Source organism: Passer montanus, unplaced genomic scaffold, assembly GCF_014805655.1.
Source record: "Passer montanus isolate IOZ18808 unplaced genomic scaffold, ASM1480565v1 scaffold89, whole genome shotgun sequence".
NCBI lineage: Eukaryota > Metazoa > Chordata > Aves > Passeriformes > Passeridae > Passer > Passer montanus.
Window position 1 is genome coordinate 2,322,062 of NW_024374256.1, and position 15,253 is coordinate 2,337,314.

Consider the following 15,253-nt stretch of genomic DNA (forward strand, 5'->3'; position numbering starts at 1 on the left):
TATCAACCCTGCAGGTACCAACCCTGCAGGTCCCAATCCCTCCTGCAGGTACCACCCCTCCTGCAGGTCCCAACCCCTCCTGCAGGTACCAACCACCCCTGCAGCTTTAGCTCCCTGCTGTTCCAGACTCTGCACTGCCTCAGAGTGACTCTGAACTTTCAGCAGTTCTCCTCACAGCTCAGTCCCACAGAACAATCCTTTTCCAGCCCCAGAACCAAGGACGCCGCTGCAGCTTTACACAAAAAGTGCAAACAGGGAATGGAGGGGAGCAAACTGGGAGGGGGGGACTGCAGAACCTGGAGCTAATAAACAGGACAATTAACCCTAATATGGAAATGGACCAAAACTCATAAAAGTGTGAAAACGCTTGACTTGGGTCCATCTTGGGTGTAGCCCTGGCTGGGCTCTTGTGCTGCCCAAGGTGGATCCTGTAAAGACCTTTCAGTAAATCCCTGCTTTATTCTTTAACTCTGACCAGCCTCTGTTCCAGGTCTTTAGGCCTCACCAGAAGGATTCCTGCTTTTCTGTGTTCTCTGTATTCTTTACACATCTATTTGTAGCTCTGTTATTGTATGTGTGGCCAGTCCCAGTACTTTTCCCTTCCTTTTCCTGAGGCAGAAAGACAAAACACGTTGCAGAGCTCCAAGCTGGGGGTCCCAGGTTCCTGTCCTGTCTTGGTTCTTCCTGGGAGCCAAGGTTGAAACCAGCTCTTGGAGACACATTTTCATCAACAAAGTTTAGTCCCTGTCTGAGGGAGAGGATTCAGATGTGGTTGAACTACCTCACTATTTATGTCTCTAACTGATGATTTTTGTCAATTATGCTAATTTGCTAAATTTGTAGAACTGTATTCATCCCCCTTGCAGGGGTGGGCATTTTATGGACATTTTTCCATATCGTCCCTTGGACTCCTCCAATAAAGACCAGCCTTTAGATTACCTCCTACACTAATATTATCCCCAAAGACAATACCCAAGTGTGAAAGATTATCTCCAAAGTGAGTTGTTTTATTCCATTCTTTAAGGCATCACTTTTTCTGACACCCCAGATATAATAGGCATCTCCCTCTGGATCAGATCCACCTTGCAAGGAATTTTTTCCTGCCAGGACAGGGACAGGCTGTCCCCTTGTTTTCCATCCACCCCCCAAACCCTTGTTTTGTTTTTGTTTTCCATCCCTGCAGGGCCACTCCCACATCTCCTGCATGCCGGGCACGGTGCGCCGCTGGAATTACCCTCCACCCCTCTGCATTGGTAGGAATCAACTTCTTTCTACCTGATATTTATAACACTTCCCTAAAAAAAAACATAAAACCAAGGCTAAAGAGCTGATTTAGAGAAATTCGGGTTGGTTCTGCAAGTGTGAGAGAGTGTGGGAAAACATTGGTTGCCAGGGACATTGTGCCTGAGAAGTCCCCGTGGGCTGCCTGGAGTGCTTTGTTTTGGATGTTACAGATGTGGCTGTAGCACAAAATGTGAAACACAGAATTTTCCCCCTCAGCACAAAACCATTCAAAAGGGAAAACCTCAAACTTCCTTGTGCTGGAAGCAGGTTGCTTTTATGGCTTGAGGTTTTTTTTTTTTCCATCTGAAGTGTGGTTTATTTTTGTGGAATGCATCTGATACCACCAAAGCTGCCCCTTTCACTGGGGCCTGGTCCCTGCCAGGATCCCAACTTGCTGTGGCCACTCTGCTGTCCAGCAGGTGACCACAGGTCACTGGTTACCCTCAGATGTGATCAGATGTTCAGGTCTGGAAATGACTGGACGTTCCATTTTCCCTGTGGAAGAGGCCTGGAGGTGAAGGGAACTTGCAGGAGGTTTTTAAAATTATTTTCAGTCATTTGCTTTTAGCAAATGTAGATGTTTAATATTCATATTGCACATTTTGCAGCTCTGAGAGAGACATTTATGCATTTAATAGCTTTAGTTAACAGTTATTTTGGGCTCCTGCTGTTCCAGCTTACATCATTTGGCTTTAAAGTAATTATAAGAGCCAACAGTTCTTTTATCTGATGATCTGCAGGCCAGGAATAAATAGAGAGATGTTTCCAGGAGAATGACTGAGCTAAAGGACCCGTTCCCTTGGGAGCTGCTCTGAATGGAGGCACAAGTCCTTGGGCTCAGCTGGGAGATCCCATCATGGAGGAGGATCCCAAAAGCTGGCAAGCCACAAGTTTGGTTCTTTGAATCAGCACCAGCCTCCCAAGCCAGCAGGATTTCGGCTGCTTGGGCTGTGCCTGTCTTTTCACCTCCCTGGGAAAGGTCAGGCAGCTGCAGAGAGGCAGAAACACATCTGGAGTCACTCCTGGAGGAGTGGCTGTCACCTTTGTGGGTGTGACAGTCCTGGGGCTCTGTCCTGTGTCCACCAGAGCTCCTGCTCCAAGCACAGTTTGCAACTGTGCTGATTTTCTCCTGGTCTACTTCCTCCAGCTGCTGGGCTTCTAAATAATTCAGAAGCAGTTCTATTAAAGAGCCATTAGGAGGAAAAAGAAAGAGAAATCTTCTGGGAGAAACCTCGTTAGGAGCAAGTCTGGGGTAATGAGATGTTGGACAAAGAGCCTGTGCCTGGCTGTCACAGCGAGTTAGGAGAGCACCTGGCTGGATTCAGCCGGTGCTGCTGCTGGGACCAGGTGGAGGTCATCCAGATAAGCATGAGAAGATGCTGTCAGTGTTTAAATTTCATGTGATGCCTTTTGTAAACATATTTTTGGGCTGTCGTGGCTGGCAGTGGGCTGCGGGCAGTGAGCAAACACTCAGTGCTGGATTTATCAGTGACAGACTGCCCAGAGATTGGCAGCTGGGGCAGGGAAAAGAAGAGGCTGTAACTGGGGTCAAAACAGGATCACTCAGCTTCTTGACAGTCATTTTTTCAGCTGGTGAAGGTGTCAAGCAAACGCTGGTGCCTGATTTGATGCAATGTCTGTGGGCAGAGCAGGTGCCCATCCCCTTTGTCACTGGCTCTCCCTCTGTGGTGGCCCAAACTGAATCCCTGGGCTCAGTCTCCATCTCCAAAGGGCAGGAGAAATGCACATCCATTCCTGATGTGGCCATGCAGTGCCTGGAAACTTGGTGCTGGTTCCTTTTTCTCAGCTGAGTCTTTAATTCCTTGATTTCCCGTGGCCCTCACCCAGACAGACCCCTCAGGGATCCTGGCAGGGATCCTGTGGCTGGATCCTGACCATGAACCCTGGGGTTTTTCCAGCCCAGTGTGGAGGAACGGCAGAAGAGATGGAAGGAGTGCTCCTGAGCCCAGGATTCCCAGGAAATTACCCCAGCAACCTGGACTGCACATGGAGGATCCTGCTGCCAGTGGGGTTTGGTGAGAGAGCTGGGTTTGGGTTGGTGCTGTCCCAGAAGAGGGGCTGAAAAATCAGAAAATCCCTGACTGGTTTGGGTTGGGAAGAACCTCGAGATCATCTCATTCCTCCCCCTGCCAGGGGAAACTATCCCAAGGTGCTCCAAGCCCTATCCATCCTGGTCTGGGACACTGCCAGGGATCCAGGGGCAGCCACAGCTTCTCTGGGCACCTGTGCCAGGACCTCCCACCCTCCCAGGGAGGAATGCCATCCTAACCTCTCCTCCAAAGCTCCTCTGAGTCAGTTTGAAGGCACTCTGTGTCCCCGGGGCACTTAAAGTCCTGCTGAGTGCCCGGGCTGTCCTGGGCTCTGCAAGTGGGCACTGCTGGAGTTGGGGTTGGGATTTGACCTGGGGTTGGGATTGGGATTGGAATGAGGGCTGGAGCTGGGGTTGGTGTTGGAGCTGGAGTTGGGATTGGAGCAAGGGTTAGAGCTGGGGTTGGTGTTGGAGTTGGAGCTGGGGTTGGAGCTGGAGTTGGGATTGGAGCTGGGATTGGGGTTGGAGCAAGGGTTAGAGCTGGGGTTGGTGCTAATGTTGGGGTTAGAGCTGGGTTTAAAGCTAGGGTTGGGGTTGGAGTTGGTGCTGATGTTGGGGTTGTTGCTCTTGTTGAAGCTTCTGCTGGAGCTGGGGTTGGTGTTGGTGTTGGGGTTGGTGCTGCTATTGGAGCTGGGATTAGTGCTGATGTTGGTGCTGGGGTTGGAGCTGGGTTTAAAGCTGGGTTTGGTGTTGGGATTGGAGCTGGGGTTGGAACTGGGTTTAAAGCTGGGTTTGGTGTTGGGATTGGAGCCGGGGTTGGTACTGATGTTGGTGCTGGTGTTGGAGCTAGTGCTGGTGCAAAAGCTCACCTGCAATTCTAGAGCCAAACTCCTCCTTCCCCCTCTCCAGGTGCCCACATCCAGTTCCTGAACTTCTCCACGGAGCCCAACCACGACTTTGTGGAGATCAGGAACGGGCCCTACGACACCAGCAGCGTCATCGGGCGCTTCAGCGGCGCCGAGCTGCCCGGCTCCCTGCTGTCCACCTCCCACGAAACCACCGTCTACTTCCACAGCGACCACTCCCAGAACAAACCTGGCTTCAAGCTGGAGTACCAAGGTGAGGAGGAACAATCCTGCCCTGGGGGTATTGGTTGTTAATTCCATGGTTGTTGAGTTAATTCCATGGTTTTTGAGGTAACTCTGTGGTTGTTGAGTGAATTCCGTGGTTGTTGAGTGAATTCCGTGGTTGTTGAGTGAATTCCGTGGTTGTTGAGTGAATTCCGTGGTTGTTGAGTTAATTCCATAGTTGCTGAGTTAATTCAGTGGTTGCTGAGTTAATTCTCTGGTTGTTGAGTTAATCCCATGATTGTTGAGTTAATTGCATGGTTGTTGAGTTAATTCTGTGGTTGTTGAGTTAACTCTATGGTTGTTGAGTTATTTCTCATGAGTCAATTCATGGTTTTTGAGGTAATTCCATGGTTTTTGAGGTAATTCCTTGGTTGTTGAGTTAACTCTGTTGTTGTTGAGTTAACTCTGTGGTTGTTGAGTTATTTCTGTGGTTGTTGAGTCAATTCCATGGTTTTTGAGGTAATTCCTTGGTTGTTGAGTTAACTGTGGTATTGAGTGAACTCTGTGGTTGTTAATCCTGTGGTTGTTGAGTTAATTCTGTGGTTGTTGACTCCACACCTCCCTGAGCACCCCCTTCCAACCCTTTCCATGGAGAAATTCCTCCTGAACTCCATGCTGCCCCTTCCCTGGCACAGCTTGAGGCCGTGTCCCCTTACCCTGTCCCCTTTTCCCTGGGAGATGAAGCCCAAACCATTCCCACCTTGTGTTTTCCAGCCTACGAGCTGCAGGAGTGCCCCGACCCGGAGCCTTTTGCCAACGGGGTGGTGAGAGGAGCTGGCTACAACGTTGGCCAGTCCATCTCCTTCGAGTGCCTGCCTGGCTACCAGCTGATCGGCCACCCCGTGCTCACCTGCCAGCACGGCACCAACAGGAACTGGGACCACCCCCTGCCCAGGTGTGAAGGTATGGCCTGGGCTCACCTGGGCACTCCAGCTTCTTCAGACGGGGCTGGGTTTGCTCTGGGAGCTGGGAATGTGCTCTTGGAGGGAATTGTGGTCCCCATGAGGTGTTTCGGTGAATATTTGGGGTGTTTCGGTGAATATTTGGGGTGTTTTGGAACCAAAGAGCAGCTTCTGAGGGAGGTTTCATCTTGGGGTGGGTGAGGAGAATCTGTGTCTCTCACCTCCCTGCTGGAGCTGTTGTTTCTGTGTGACACACTCCAGGGGCCTTGGAGTGATAATTCCTTGGTGCTTTATTCCCTCAACAACACCCACCTTCCATTGATCTAGCTCTGATAAATAAAAATAGTTGCAGGTAAAAGAGCCTGGCAGCTCTGAGGACTGTGTGTCCCTGTCTGTCTCCTTCTTGGGCATCTCCAAAATGATCCAAGTGGGAGATCCTCAGGAATCTTCCAAGGTGGTTTTTTTTTTCTGAAAACTGTGCTTTGCAGGCTGAAGATTTACATTCCAGGCATCCAAACTCACCCAAATTCTTATTTCTAACCCCCTCATGGCTGCTTCAGCCTTTCACCCCTTGGGCTGGTGGCCGGAATTCTGTGGGATTTACTTCCAGAAGGGTTTCAGGTGAACCTTTAAGAAGTTCAGACCTGCTTATTGAAGATTTCCAGCCCATTTCCCAGGAGCACTGACCTTTATCCCAGCACAGGCTCTGCAGGAGCTGGGAAGGAGGGAGAGAGGTGATATTTGCCCTCTTGTAAGTCCTTGAACCCCAGAGAACACAAAGCACAAAGAGCTGAATCCTCAGCTGCTCTCTCAGTGCTGGCTCTGTGCTTGTACCAGAGAGGAATTATTTGAGGCAAGTTAGGCCAAGATCTGGATTTTTCTGTATCCAGAATTGTTATCTTTGTACCAAAAAAAAAAAAAGGAATAAAAATGGGGTATAAGGATGTTTAAGGGGATATTTGCTCACTGGGTTTGTGTTTCTCTCTGCTCCCCTGCAGTGCCTTGTGGGGGCAATGTCACTGCCCAGAATGGGACAGTTTACTCTCCTGGCTTCCCCAACCAGTACCCAAATTCCCAGGATTGCACCTGGCTGCTGACAGTGCCTGTGGGATATGGGATCCACCTGAACTTCACCCTGCTGCAGACAGAGCCCTACAACGACTTCATCACTGTCTGGTGGGTGCAGAGGGTCAGGAGTCATTCCAAGAAGTCATTTTGGGAAATACTCCTGGCTTTGAAATAGCAGCAACTGGGAATGGGATCCCCTTTGCAGGCTGGGAGCTTCCTGGTGTTTTGGAGAAGTAAAATTTTTTTGAACTTTCTTTTAATATGAATAAATAAAAATATTATTTATGCATAAAAATGGAGATTATCAGCTTTAGGCAGCCAGGGGAGCTCTGATTAAAGAGTTTGTGACCAAATTTTGAGCTTGTAGCACACAAAGTCTGACCTTCAGAATACTCCCGTGTCTGCTGGGCAAACAGGGAATGAAATTCCTTTGGGAAACAGGTCCTAATTCCTCAGTTTCTGAGGTTAAAAGTGAAATTTGCATTTCTGATTATCAGCTGGGAGCCAGGAGAGGTTCTAGGGGTTAAACTGGAGCAGGGAGTCTGAAATGTGGATGTGGGAAAGGGAGGATAAGGAAGGGGGAGGAGGATGAGGAGGCGTCCCTGGGCATGCAGGGCAGGAGGAGGTCGAGTTCCTAGGCTTAAATCCTTGGAAAAATTAATTTTCCTTGTGTTCCTGCCATCAGGGACGGGCCCCAGCAAACAGCCCCCCAGCTGGGGGTGTTCACAGGCAACTCAGCCAAGAAATCTGCCCAGAGCTCCTCCAACCAGGTCCTGCTGAAATTCCACAGCGACGGCGCCAACGGAGGCATCTTCGCCATCTACTTCTATGGTCAGTGCTGCTGCATTCCTGGGAGGGGAAACCTTGGGAATATTGGGGAATAGGTCTGGGAAAATGCAAAAAAATACCCTTTAACCTCAAGTTTTCCACAGAGTTTTTCAGCCCAGTTTTTTTTCAATGAAGTTTTTCAGGCCAGGTTTCCCCAGAAGTTTTTCAGCCGAGTTTTTTTATCACAAAGTTTATCAAACTAGGTTTTTTTCCAGGAAGTTTTTCAGCCCAGTTATTTTTCCACAAAGTTTATCAAACTAGTTTTTCCAGGAAGTTTTTCAGCCCAGTTATTTTTCCACAAAGTTTATCAAACTAGTTTTTCCAGGAAGTTTTTCAGCCCAGTTATTTTTCCACAAAGTTTTTCGAACCAGTTTTTTCTAGGAAGTTTTTCAGCCCAGATTATTCCAGGAAATTTTTCAGCCCAGTTTTTTTACACCAAATTTTCATGCCAGTTGTTGGTTTTTTTTTCCCCACAGAGTTTTTCAGTCCAGTTTTTTGCAGGAAGTTTTCCAGCTCAGTTTTTTCCACAAAGTTTTGCAAATTTTGCCCTTTTTTCACCTTTTTCACTTGGACTTTGCTCAAGTCACTCTGAGAACTCCAAGGATTTGCAGCTGGAAACATTCTCACTCTTGGAATTCTTTGTGGAAAAAATCACTAATTCCAAGTTTTAAAAAAAATCAAAAATCTGAGTTTTGAGCTGGAGCACCATTTCTGAGGTGCTGGAGCAGCCTGGGACTCTCCCTGCTGGGTGGGTGACTAAATTCCACTGAGGCCACCAAGATCCTTTTTCAGCATCCCCAAAATTGCAGTTGACATTCCCAAAGGAAAAACATCATCCAGGAGCACCCAAAATCTTCCTGTTGGGGTGGAAGAAACATCAAGATACAAATTCCTGCCTTCATCTCTGTAGGATTTGTTGGGGGAGAGGCTTGGTTGGATTTGGCCAATTCTGTTTCCTGGTGGAAAGGGAGGATTTTCCTGGAGAGGGAGGGAGGAGTTTCCTTGTGGAAAGGGAGGAATTTCCTTGTGGAAAGGGGGGATTTTCCTGTTGGAAAAGGAGGAGTTTCCTTGTGGAAAAGGAGGATTCTCCTTGTGGAAAGGGGCGATTTTCCTGTTGGAAAAGGAGGAATTTCCATGTGGAAAGGGAGGATTTTCCTGGTGGGGAGGGAAGAATTTCCTTGTGGAAAGGGAGCATTTTCCTTGTGGAAAGGGAGGATTTTCCTGGTGGAGAGGGAGGAATTTCCATGTGGAAAGGGAGGAATTTCCATGTGGAATGGAAGGATTTTCCTGGTAGAGAGGGAGCATTTTCCTGGTGGAAAAGGAGGATTTTCCTGGTGGAAAGGGGGGATTTTCCTGGTGGAGAGAGAAGAATTTCCATGTTGAAAGGGAGGAATTTTCTTGTGGAAAGGAAGGATTTTCCTGGTGAGGAGGGAAGAATTTCCTGGTGGGGAGGGAGGATTTTCCTGCTTCCATCAGGCTGCCTTCAGGATGTGCCACTCTTCCCTTGCCCTCCCAGCCTTCCAGCTGTTCCGCTGCCAGCCTCCCACCATCGTTCCCAACGCCGAGATCGTCACGGAGAACGAGGAGTTCAACATTGGTAAAACCTTCCCTCATCCTCCTCATCCTCATTCCCACCTCTCCAGCTCCTGGGAGTGCATTTTTCCCCCCCAAATCCTGGTTTTCCAGGAGGTTTTTCCATGGGAGGTCAACATCAAAAGCAGCATCGAAGTATTCGTGTTTTTCCCAGTCTTTTCCTCCGTGGAAAAATGGATTTTTGGGAGAGATTTCAGCCTGTTTGGAATCTCTCAGGAGTCTTTGGGAATAATGACATTTCTCAGGTGCCTTTTCCTCCCTGGAAAAATGGATTTTTTGGGAGAGATTTGAGCCTGTTTGGAATCTCTCAGGAGTCTTTGGGAATAATGACATTTCTCAGGTGTTGCACATGAAGCTTTAGAGCCTTTATTCTGCTTTTTGGGGATCTTTCAGGAGGTTTTTTGTGATTTTTTTGGGTTTTTTTTTTTTTGTCATCCACATTTTGAAGTGGCTGCAGCCAGGATTTTTCTTGGAGCAGCTTCTCACCCTGGCTGCTCTCTTTGAGGGGAGTCTGCACTTGGAATAATTCCCAAATCTGGTGTGGTGACAGGAGTTTTCCCAGGGTGACTCCAGCATGGCTTTCCTAGCCTTTTATTTCTGATTTACTCCTTTTATTCCTGCATTTCCCCCTTTTATTCCTGTATTTACCCCTTTTTTCTGCACCTACCCCTTTTATTTCTGCATTTACCCCTTGTATTCCAATATTTACCCCTTTATTCTGCATTTTCCCCTTTTATCCCTCTATTTCACCTTTTATCCCCCTATTTCCCCCTTTTATCTCCCTATTTCCCCTTTTTATCCCTCCATTTCCCCTTTTATCTCTGCAATCCCCTGGTTTATCCTTCTATTCCACCTTTTATCCCATAATTTCCCCTTTTTTGGGTGCATTTCCCCCTCCCATCCCTGTTTTCCATCCCTTCCCAGGTGACATCGTCAGGTACCGGTGCCTTCCTGGCTTCACCCTGATTGGGAATGAAATCCTCACCTGCAAACTGGGCACCCACCTGCAGTTTGAGGGGCCCCCACCCACCTGTGAAGGTAAAACTTCCACAAATCCCAGATTCCCCTGCTCAGGGAAGGTTTTTTTGGCACATTTTTCATCCTTGGGGTTCATTTTCCCACCTGCAGGAGTGTGGGATTTTGGGAGGAGGGAGTGAGACACCCCCTGAGCAGGAATTGGAGTTCTCATGTCCCAGTTAACAATCCCATGGGATGAGCTGTGGTTCCAGCTTTTGTTCTAACAGAGTTTCCAGATATTCCTGGAGAGGTTTTTGTGCCTCAGGAGAGTTCTGGTTGTGGTGCTGCTCGTTTTGGGAGAGGTGTGAGCTGAGGCAGTGGGAATGCTTTGTTGGCTTTGCTGCTTTTTGCTCCTTTCTTTGAGTGTGACAATTGTTGGGATTTGTGGGATTTTGGGATTCTTTGAGCCCCAGGGCTCAAGGTGTGCGGGGGTCGTGCTCTGCCTTGAGCTGGCTCATCAGGACAGACCTTGTGCTTCCATCCTTCCTCTGAAAAATGTTCATTTCATGTTCATTTTTCCATTCCCAGTGCACTGCCCCATGAACCAGCTGATGACGGATTCCACCGGGGTCATCCTGAGCCAGAGCTTCCTGGGAAGTTACCCCCACTTCCAGACCTGCTCCTGGGTGGTGAAGGTGGAGCCAGGCTACAACATCTCCCTCACCATCGAGTACTTCCTCAGCGAGAAGCAGTTTGATGAGTTTGAAATCTTTGATGGTGAGAGATTCCCCCCTCTGACCTGCCTTCCATCCCAAACCTTCCTGGCATTCCATAATCCCATGGCAGTCAAAGGGGAAGGAGCATTCCAGGGCCAGCTTCCCACCTGGAGCCTCCTGCTGGCCTTCCAGAAAGCTCCTCACTGATTCCTGGCATAAGGAAACAGCTACAATTTGATTTTTTTGGGATGGATCTGAAGGATTTTTCCAAGGGGCAGGAGTTGGGAGAGGGATGGCAGCAGAGATTGCTGCAGGGGGTGAGTTGGGAAAGGGGGAATTCTCATCCCTGAAGGCCACAGGGAGCAGATTCTGCAGCCCCAGGAGTTCTTGGGAATGGGGTGGGGGCTTGATTCTCAGGATGAAGAGTGCAGGCACAGGGACTGTGCTGGTGCTTTTGGGGTCACCATGAGGACCTGAGTGAAATCCTGCCTTTCCTGGGATCAGCTTTGCTCTTGGATCCCAGGAGCAGCATGAGCAGCTCCCCAGGGAGCTGGGAGCTGCCTTTCCTCAGGGAAATCTCCCTGTGCCTGTTCCTCCTGCAGGGACACCGAGCCCCACCAGTGGTTCCATGGCTGCTGTGACTTTCCCCTTTTCCCTCTCCCCTCTCCCTGGCAGGTCCCTCTGGGCAGAGCCCCCTGCTGCTGTCCCTGAGTGGGAATTACTCGTCCCCTCTGACCGTCACCAGCAGCGGGAACAGCGTCTTCCTGCGCTGGTCCTCCGACCACGCCTACAACAGGAAAGGCTTCAAAATCCGCTACTCTGGTGAGTCCCAGCTGCCTCTGCCAGGGGCAGGAGCAGCTCCACAGGCAGGAGAACCCATGGAATTCCTGCAGAGATCCAGCTGTCAGGGCAGGCACTGCCAAGGCAGGCACAAAGGCGGGCGCGTTCCGAGCTGGGGAGGTCGGGAAAAGCAGGGTCTGTCCAGGAGAAACCTTGGAGCTTTGGCTCAGTCTCAACCACTCTGTAACAATCAGGACCAGGAATGTGGGATCACAGTCAGGAGAAATTCCAGGGAGAAACCTTGGAGCTTTGGCTCATTTCCCAACCACTCTTCAGAATCAGAAGCCTGATATGGAGTCACTGATGCCAGGGGCTGGATATTGGGAAAGGTTTCTGGATGAGGGGGTGGCCAGGCACTGGAAAAGTCTGTCCAGGCTTTGCTCAGCAAATGAATTAAGGGATATTTAATTATCAGGAATGGCTGGTAATGAATTAAAGGAATATTTAATAACCAGGAATTCCTGGAGCTGGGTGAGGCTCAGACCAGAGCCCTGCACTCCATCCCCGCTCGACTCCGCGTTTATCCATCGCTGATTTTTGTTTTGTGGTTTTTGGGGAAGCTCAGTGTAATTCCTGGGAGTGGGAAGGGAATGACTCCGCTGCTGCTCATCCTGTGACTGGTTTGCTTTTCCCAGCTCCCTACTGCAGCCTCCCACAGCCTCCAGCCCACGGGATGATCCTGAGCCACTCCGGGCTGCGCCCCGGCAGCTCCGTGCGCTTCGGCTGCGACGCCGGCTACCGCCTGGTGGGACACAGCACCACCACCTGCAGCCAGCACCCCCAGGGCCACTTCCACTGGAGGGAGGCCATCCCCCTGTGCCAAGGTGAGAGCAGGGATGGGATCGAGTTCTGAGAGTCCCTTGAAAAGCAGTGAAAAAAACCCCAATATTTGCGTAATTCCATGTTGAGAACAGGCTCGGAGCGCTGAGGGGAGATCCTCGTCTCCAGGGCTTTGGGAATAGATGGCAAAGAGGGAAGGGAATGACTGGGAGCTGGAAAAGAGCAGCAGGGAAAAGGTTGGATTTTCCAGGTGCCCTCTTTTCCCTGGGAGAGCCATTGGTATTCAGCCTGGCAGCCTGTCTAGACACCAGGCCTTGGAGAGGGATTGGCCAGCCCCGAGCTCGCTGCAGTGACACTCCTGTCACCATCAGTGCTGCCAGGGATGGGCCTGATCCTGCCTCTGGAGCTGCTGAAACCTCTCAGAATTCCAGCACCTGCCAGCTGCTCTGGGATCCTGCTCCATGCTGTGGCAGGAATGGGATAAAAACATGGGGAAAGACCCAGGGCTCTGCTGCTGCTGCTGCACAGGCAAAGTTTGGGCTCTCCAGCCCTCACTGGGCTCCATGTCACCAAAAGTGACTTTTCCTGCTTTTCCAGCCCAGTTTTTGTGCACAGGGAACACCAGGAAGGGGAATGTTTTGGGGTGGCTCTGGAGAAGAGCTCGGGAGCTGAGCTGGGGTTGCCCCAGGAGGGAATGGGAAACACGGGCAGATATTGGGATCAGGGGTTAGGGCTGAGTCTCCTGGCAGGTTCTGCTCCTCTCCCAGCCCCACAGAGCCTTCAGGAGCTTCCCAGTGGAGCTTCCCAAGTCCTGGCTGCTCTTCCCTTGGCATTCCACCCTGTCCAGACAGGAGGGAAGTGGATCTGCCTTTTCCCCAGAGCCAGGCTTGGAGAGGGATGGGTACCACAGGGTGGGTTCGGAGTCAGATCTGGATTTGCTTTCCCTCCTCCTCCTCATGCTGCTGGAGAAACAGATCTGGGGACATTTCCCAGCGCTGGCAGGGTTGGGAAAAAGGGTAACAGCATAAATGACAGTGATTCTTTGTGTATTTTGGCTGTCCCCTCCCTGCCCTGCCCCCTGAGCCCAGGATCCCAGCAGGAATGGTGCAGAGCCTCCCCTCCAGAGCGCTGCCATCTCCAGCAGCCGCCTGGCACCGTGCCTGCTTTCCCATTTTTCCCACAAATTTCCCCCCTCTACCTCCTCAGCCATGAGGCTAAATTTAGCCTCTCTTCTGCTACAACATAATTACACAATTTGCTGCTTTGTGTAATGCAGAAGTGCTCCTGGAGAGGTGTTTGGGGTCGGTGCTGCTGTGGGGTGTGAACACAAAGCGTTCCCACTGTCAGATCCTTTATCTCCACCTGGAAACCCAGAGCACTCTGCTGGTGCATCCTGTGGGACAGATCCCGTGGGAAGTGTGAGCCAGAGCCTCCCAGGAGAAACTGGGATTCAGGGTTGGCTTTGCTGGTTCTTTATGAAGGGTGGGCACTCCCTGCAGTGTCTGTAGGAAAGTTCAGGATCTGGGGTTTCGGTTTGGGATAAAAACAACAACTCCCTGATTTTTTTATTTTCAATTTTTTTTTCCCCAGCTCTGTCCTGTGGAGTTCCCAGAGCCCCAAGGAACGGGGTTGTCTTTGGGAAGGAGTACACAGTGGGCACCAAGGCCGTGTACCAGTGCAACCAGGGCTTTCAGCTGCAGCCGGGCGCCGAGCCCAGCGCCGAGTGCCTGCAGGAGGGAGTGTGGAGCAACGGGAACCAGCCCCCCCTGTGCCTGGGTCAGTGGGCTTTGGGCTGCCCAGCCTGCAGAGATGCCTTTGGGGCTACCCAGAGGCCAGACAAAATTAAAAAGCATCAAGCAGTTGTATTTGTTGAAGAGCTTCAGGAGCGTTTAGGGCAGACAGAACCCTCAGGGGCTGCACCCAAAGTGGACAATGGGTCACAGGTTTCACACTTTTATAATTTTGGTTCATTTGCGTATTGGGGGTTAATCTCCCAATTACAGCTTCAGGTAATGAAGTAATTTACCCCAAGTTTGCTCCCCCCCAACTCAGTTTTGTTTCCATTTCTCAGGGCCTGGGGCAGCGAGGTGTCCTTGGTTCCCATTTGATGATTTTAACACCATTGCACGCGGTTTTTCACTTCGGATTTCAGGCACCATCACCACTTACAACATCACCCACAACATTTTCCTTTCAATTCTCAACCACAGCCCCACCAGGCGATACACCCCTCACTAAAAACCCACCACAGCTGGAACTTTTGCTGCGTTAGAACCTCACTTAACCAACTGCGTGCCATTTTCCCCCTCAGCCGTGACGTGCCCCGACGTGAGCAGCATCGCGGTGGAGCACGGCCGCTGGCGCCTCACCTACGAGGTGCAGTACCACTACAACGCCCAGCTGATGCTCATCTGTGACCCTGGCTACTACTACACGGGCCAGAGGGTGATCCGCTGCCAGGCCAACGGCACCTGGAGCATCGGGGAGCCCGTGCCCACCTGTAAAAGTGAGAGCAGGGGCACCCCCGGGTGGCGCCGGGGCTGGTTTTGGTTTTTGGGTCAGCAAATGGCAGCCCTGGGGGATTCAGGGTGGTGCTGGTGGTGGACTTGATGGTCTCAAAGGTCCTTTCCAGCCTGGCTCATTCTGTGGTGGTGCCCCTTGGGTTCAGAATGGGATGGTTTGGTGCAGATTTTGGGAGGAAATCCATCCCTGGGAGGGCAGGGAGGGGTTGGGATAGATTTTACAGGGCAGCTTCACCAGGGGCTGGTTTTGTGTTTGGGCTCAGCAAATGCCAGCCCTGTGGGTTTCAGGATGGTCCTGGTTGCTGACTGTGGATAACCAAGGAGATGGTGCCCTTTGGGTTCAGAATGGGATGGTTTGGTGCAGATTTTGGGAGGAAATCCATCCCTGTGAGAGCTGGGATGGATTTCCCAGGGCAGTGTCACCAGGGTTGGTTTTATTTTTTGGCTCAACAAATCCCAGCCTTGGGGGTTTCAGGATGGTGCTGGTGGGTGACCGTGATAACCAAGGAGATGGTGCCCCTTGGGTTCAGAATGGGATGGTTTGGTGCAGATTTTGGGAGGAAATCCATCCCTGTGAGGGCAG

At 50.7% G+C, this 15,253-nt stretch overlaps 1 protein-coding gene across 1 annotated transcript in view; it reads left to right on the top strand.

The window, feature by feature from the left end:
* Positions 1–15,253, top strand: part of CSMD2 (CUB and Sushi multiple domains 2) — a 243,818-nt gene that overhangs the window by 201,308 nt on the left and 27,257 nt on the right. Inside the window, exons 40-52 of the mRNA XM_039733794.1 lie at positions 1,184–1,253; positions 3,204–3,320; positions 4,244–4,453; positions 5,179–5,367; positions 6,365–6,542; positions 7,120–7,265; positions 8,779–8,859; positions 9,780–9,893; positions 10,401–10,589; positions 11,204–11,350; positions 12,004–12,192; positions 13,739–13,924; positions 14,460–14,654. Of these exons, the coding sequence (XP_039589728.1) occupies positions 1,184–1,253; positions 3,204–3,320; positions 4,244–4,453; positions 5,179–5,367; positions 6,365–6,542; positions 7,120–7,265; positions 8,779–8,859; positions 9,780–9,893; positions 10,401–10,589; positions 11,204–11,350; positions 12,004–12,192; positions 13,739–13,924; positions 14,460–14,654 (2,011 nt within the window). The remainder of the gene's footprint in view (positions 1–1,183; positions 1,254–3,203; positions 3,321–4,243; positions 4,454–5,178; positions 5,368–6,364; positions 6,543–7,119; positions 7,266–8,778; positions 8,860–9,779; positions 9,894–10,400; positions 10,590–11,203; positions 11,351–12,003; positions 12,193–13,738; positions 13,925–14,459; positions 14,655–15,253) is intronic.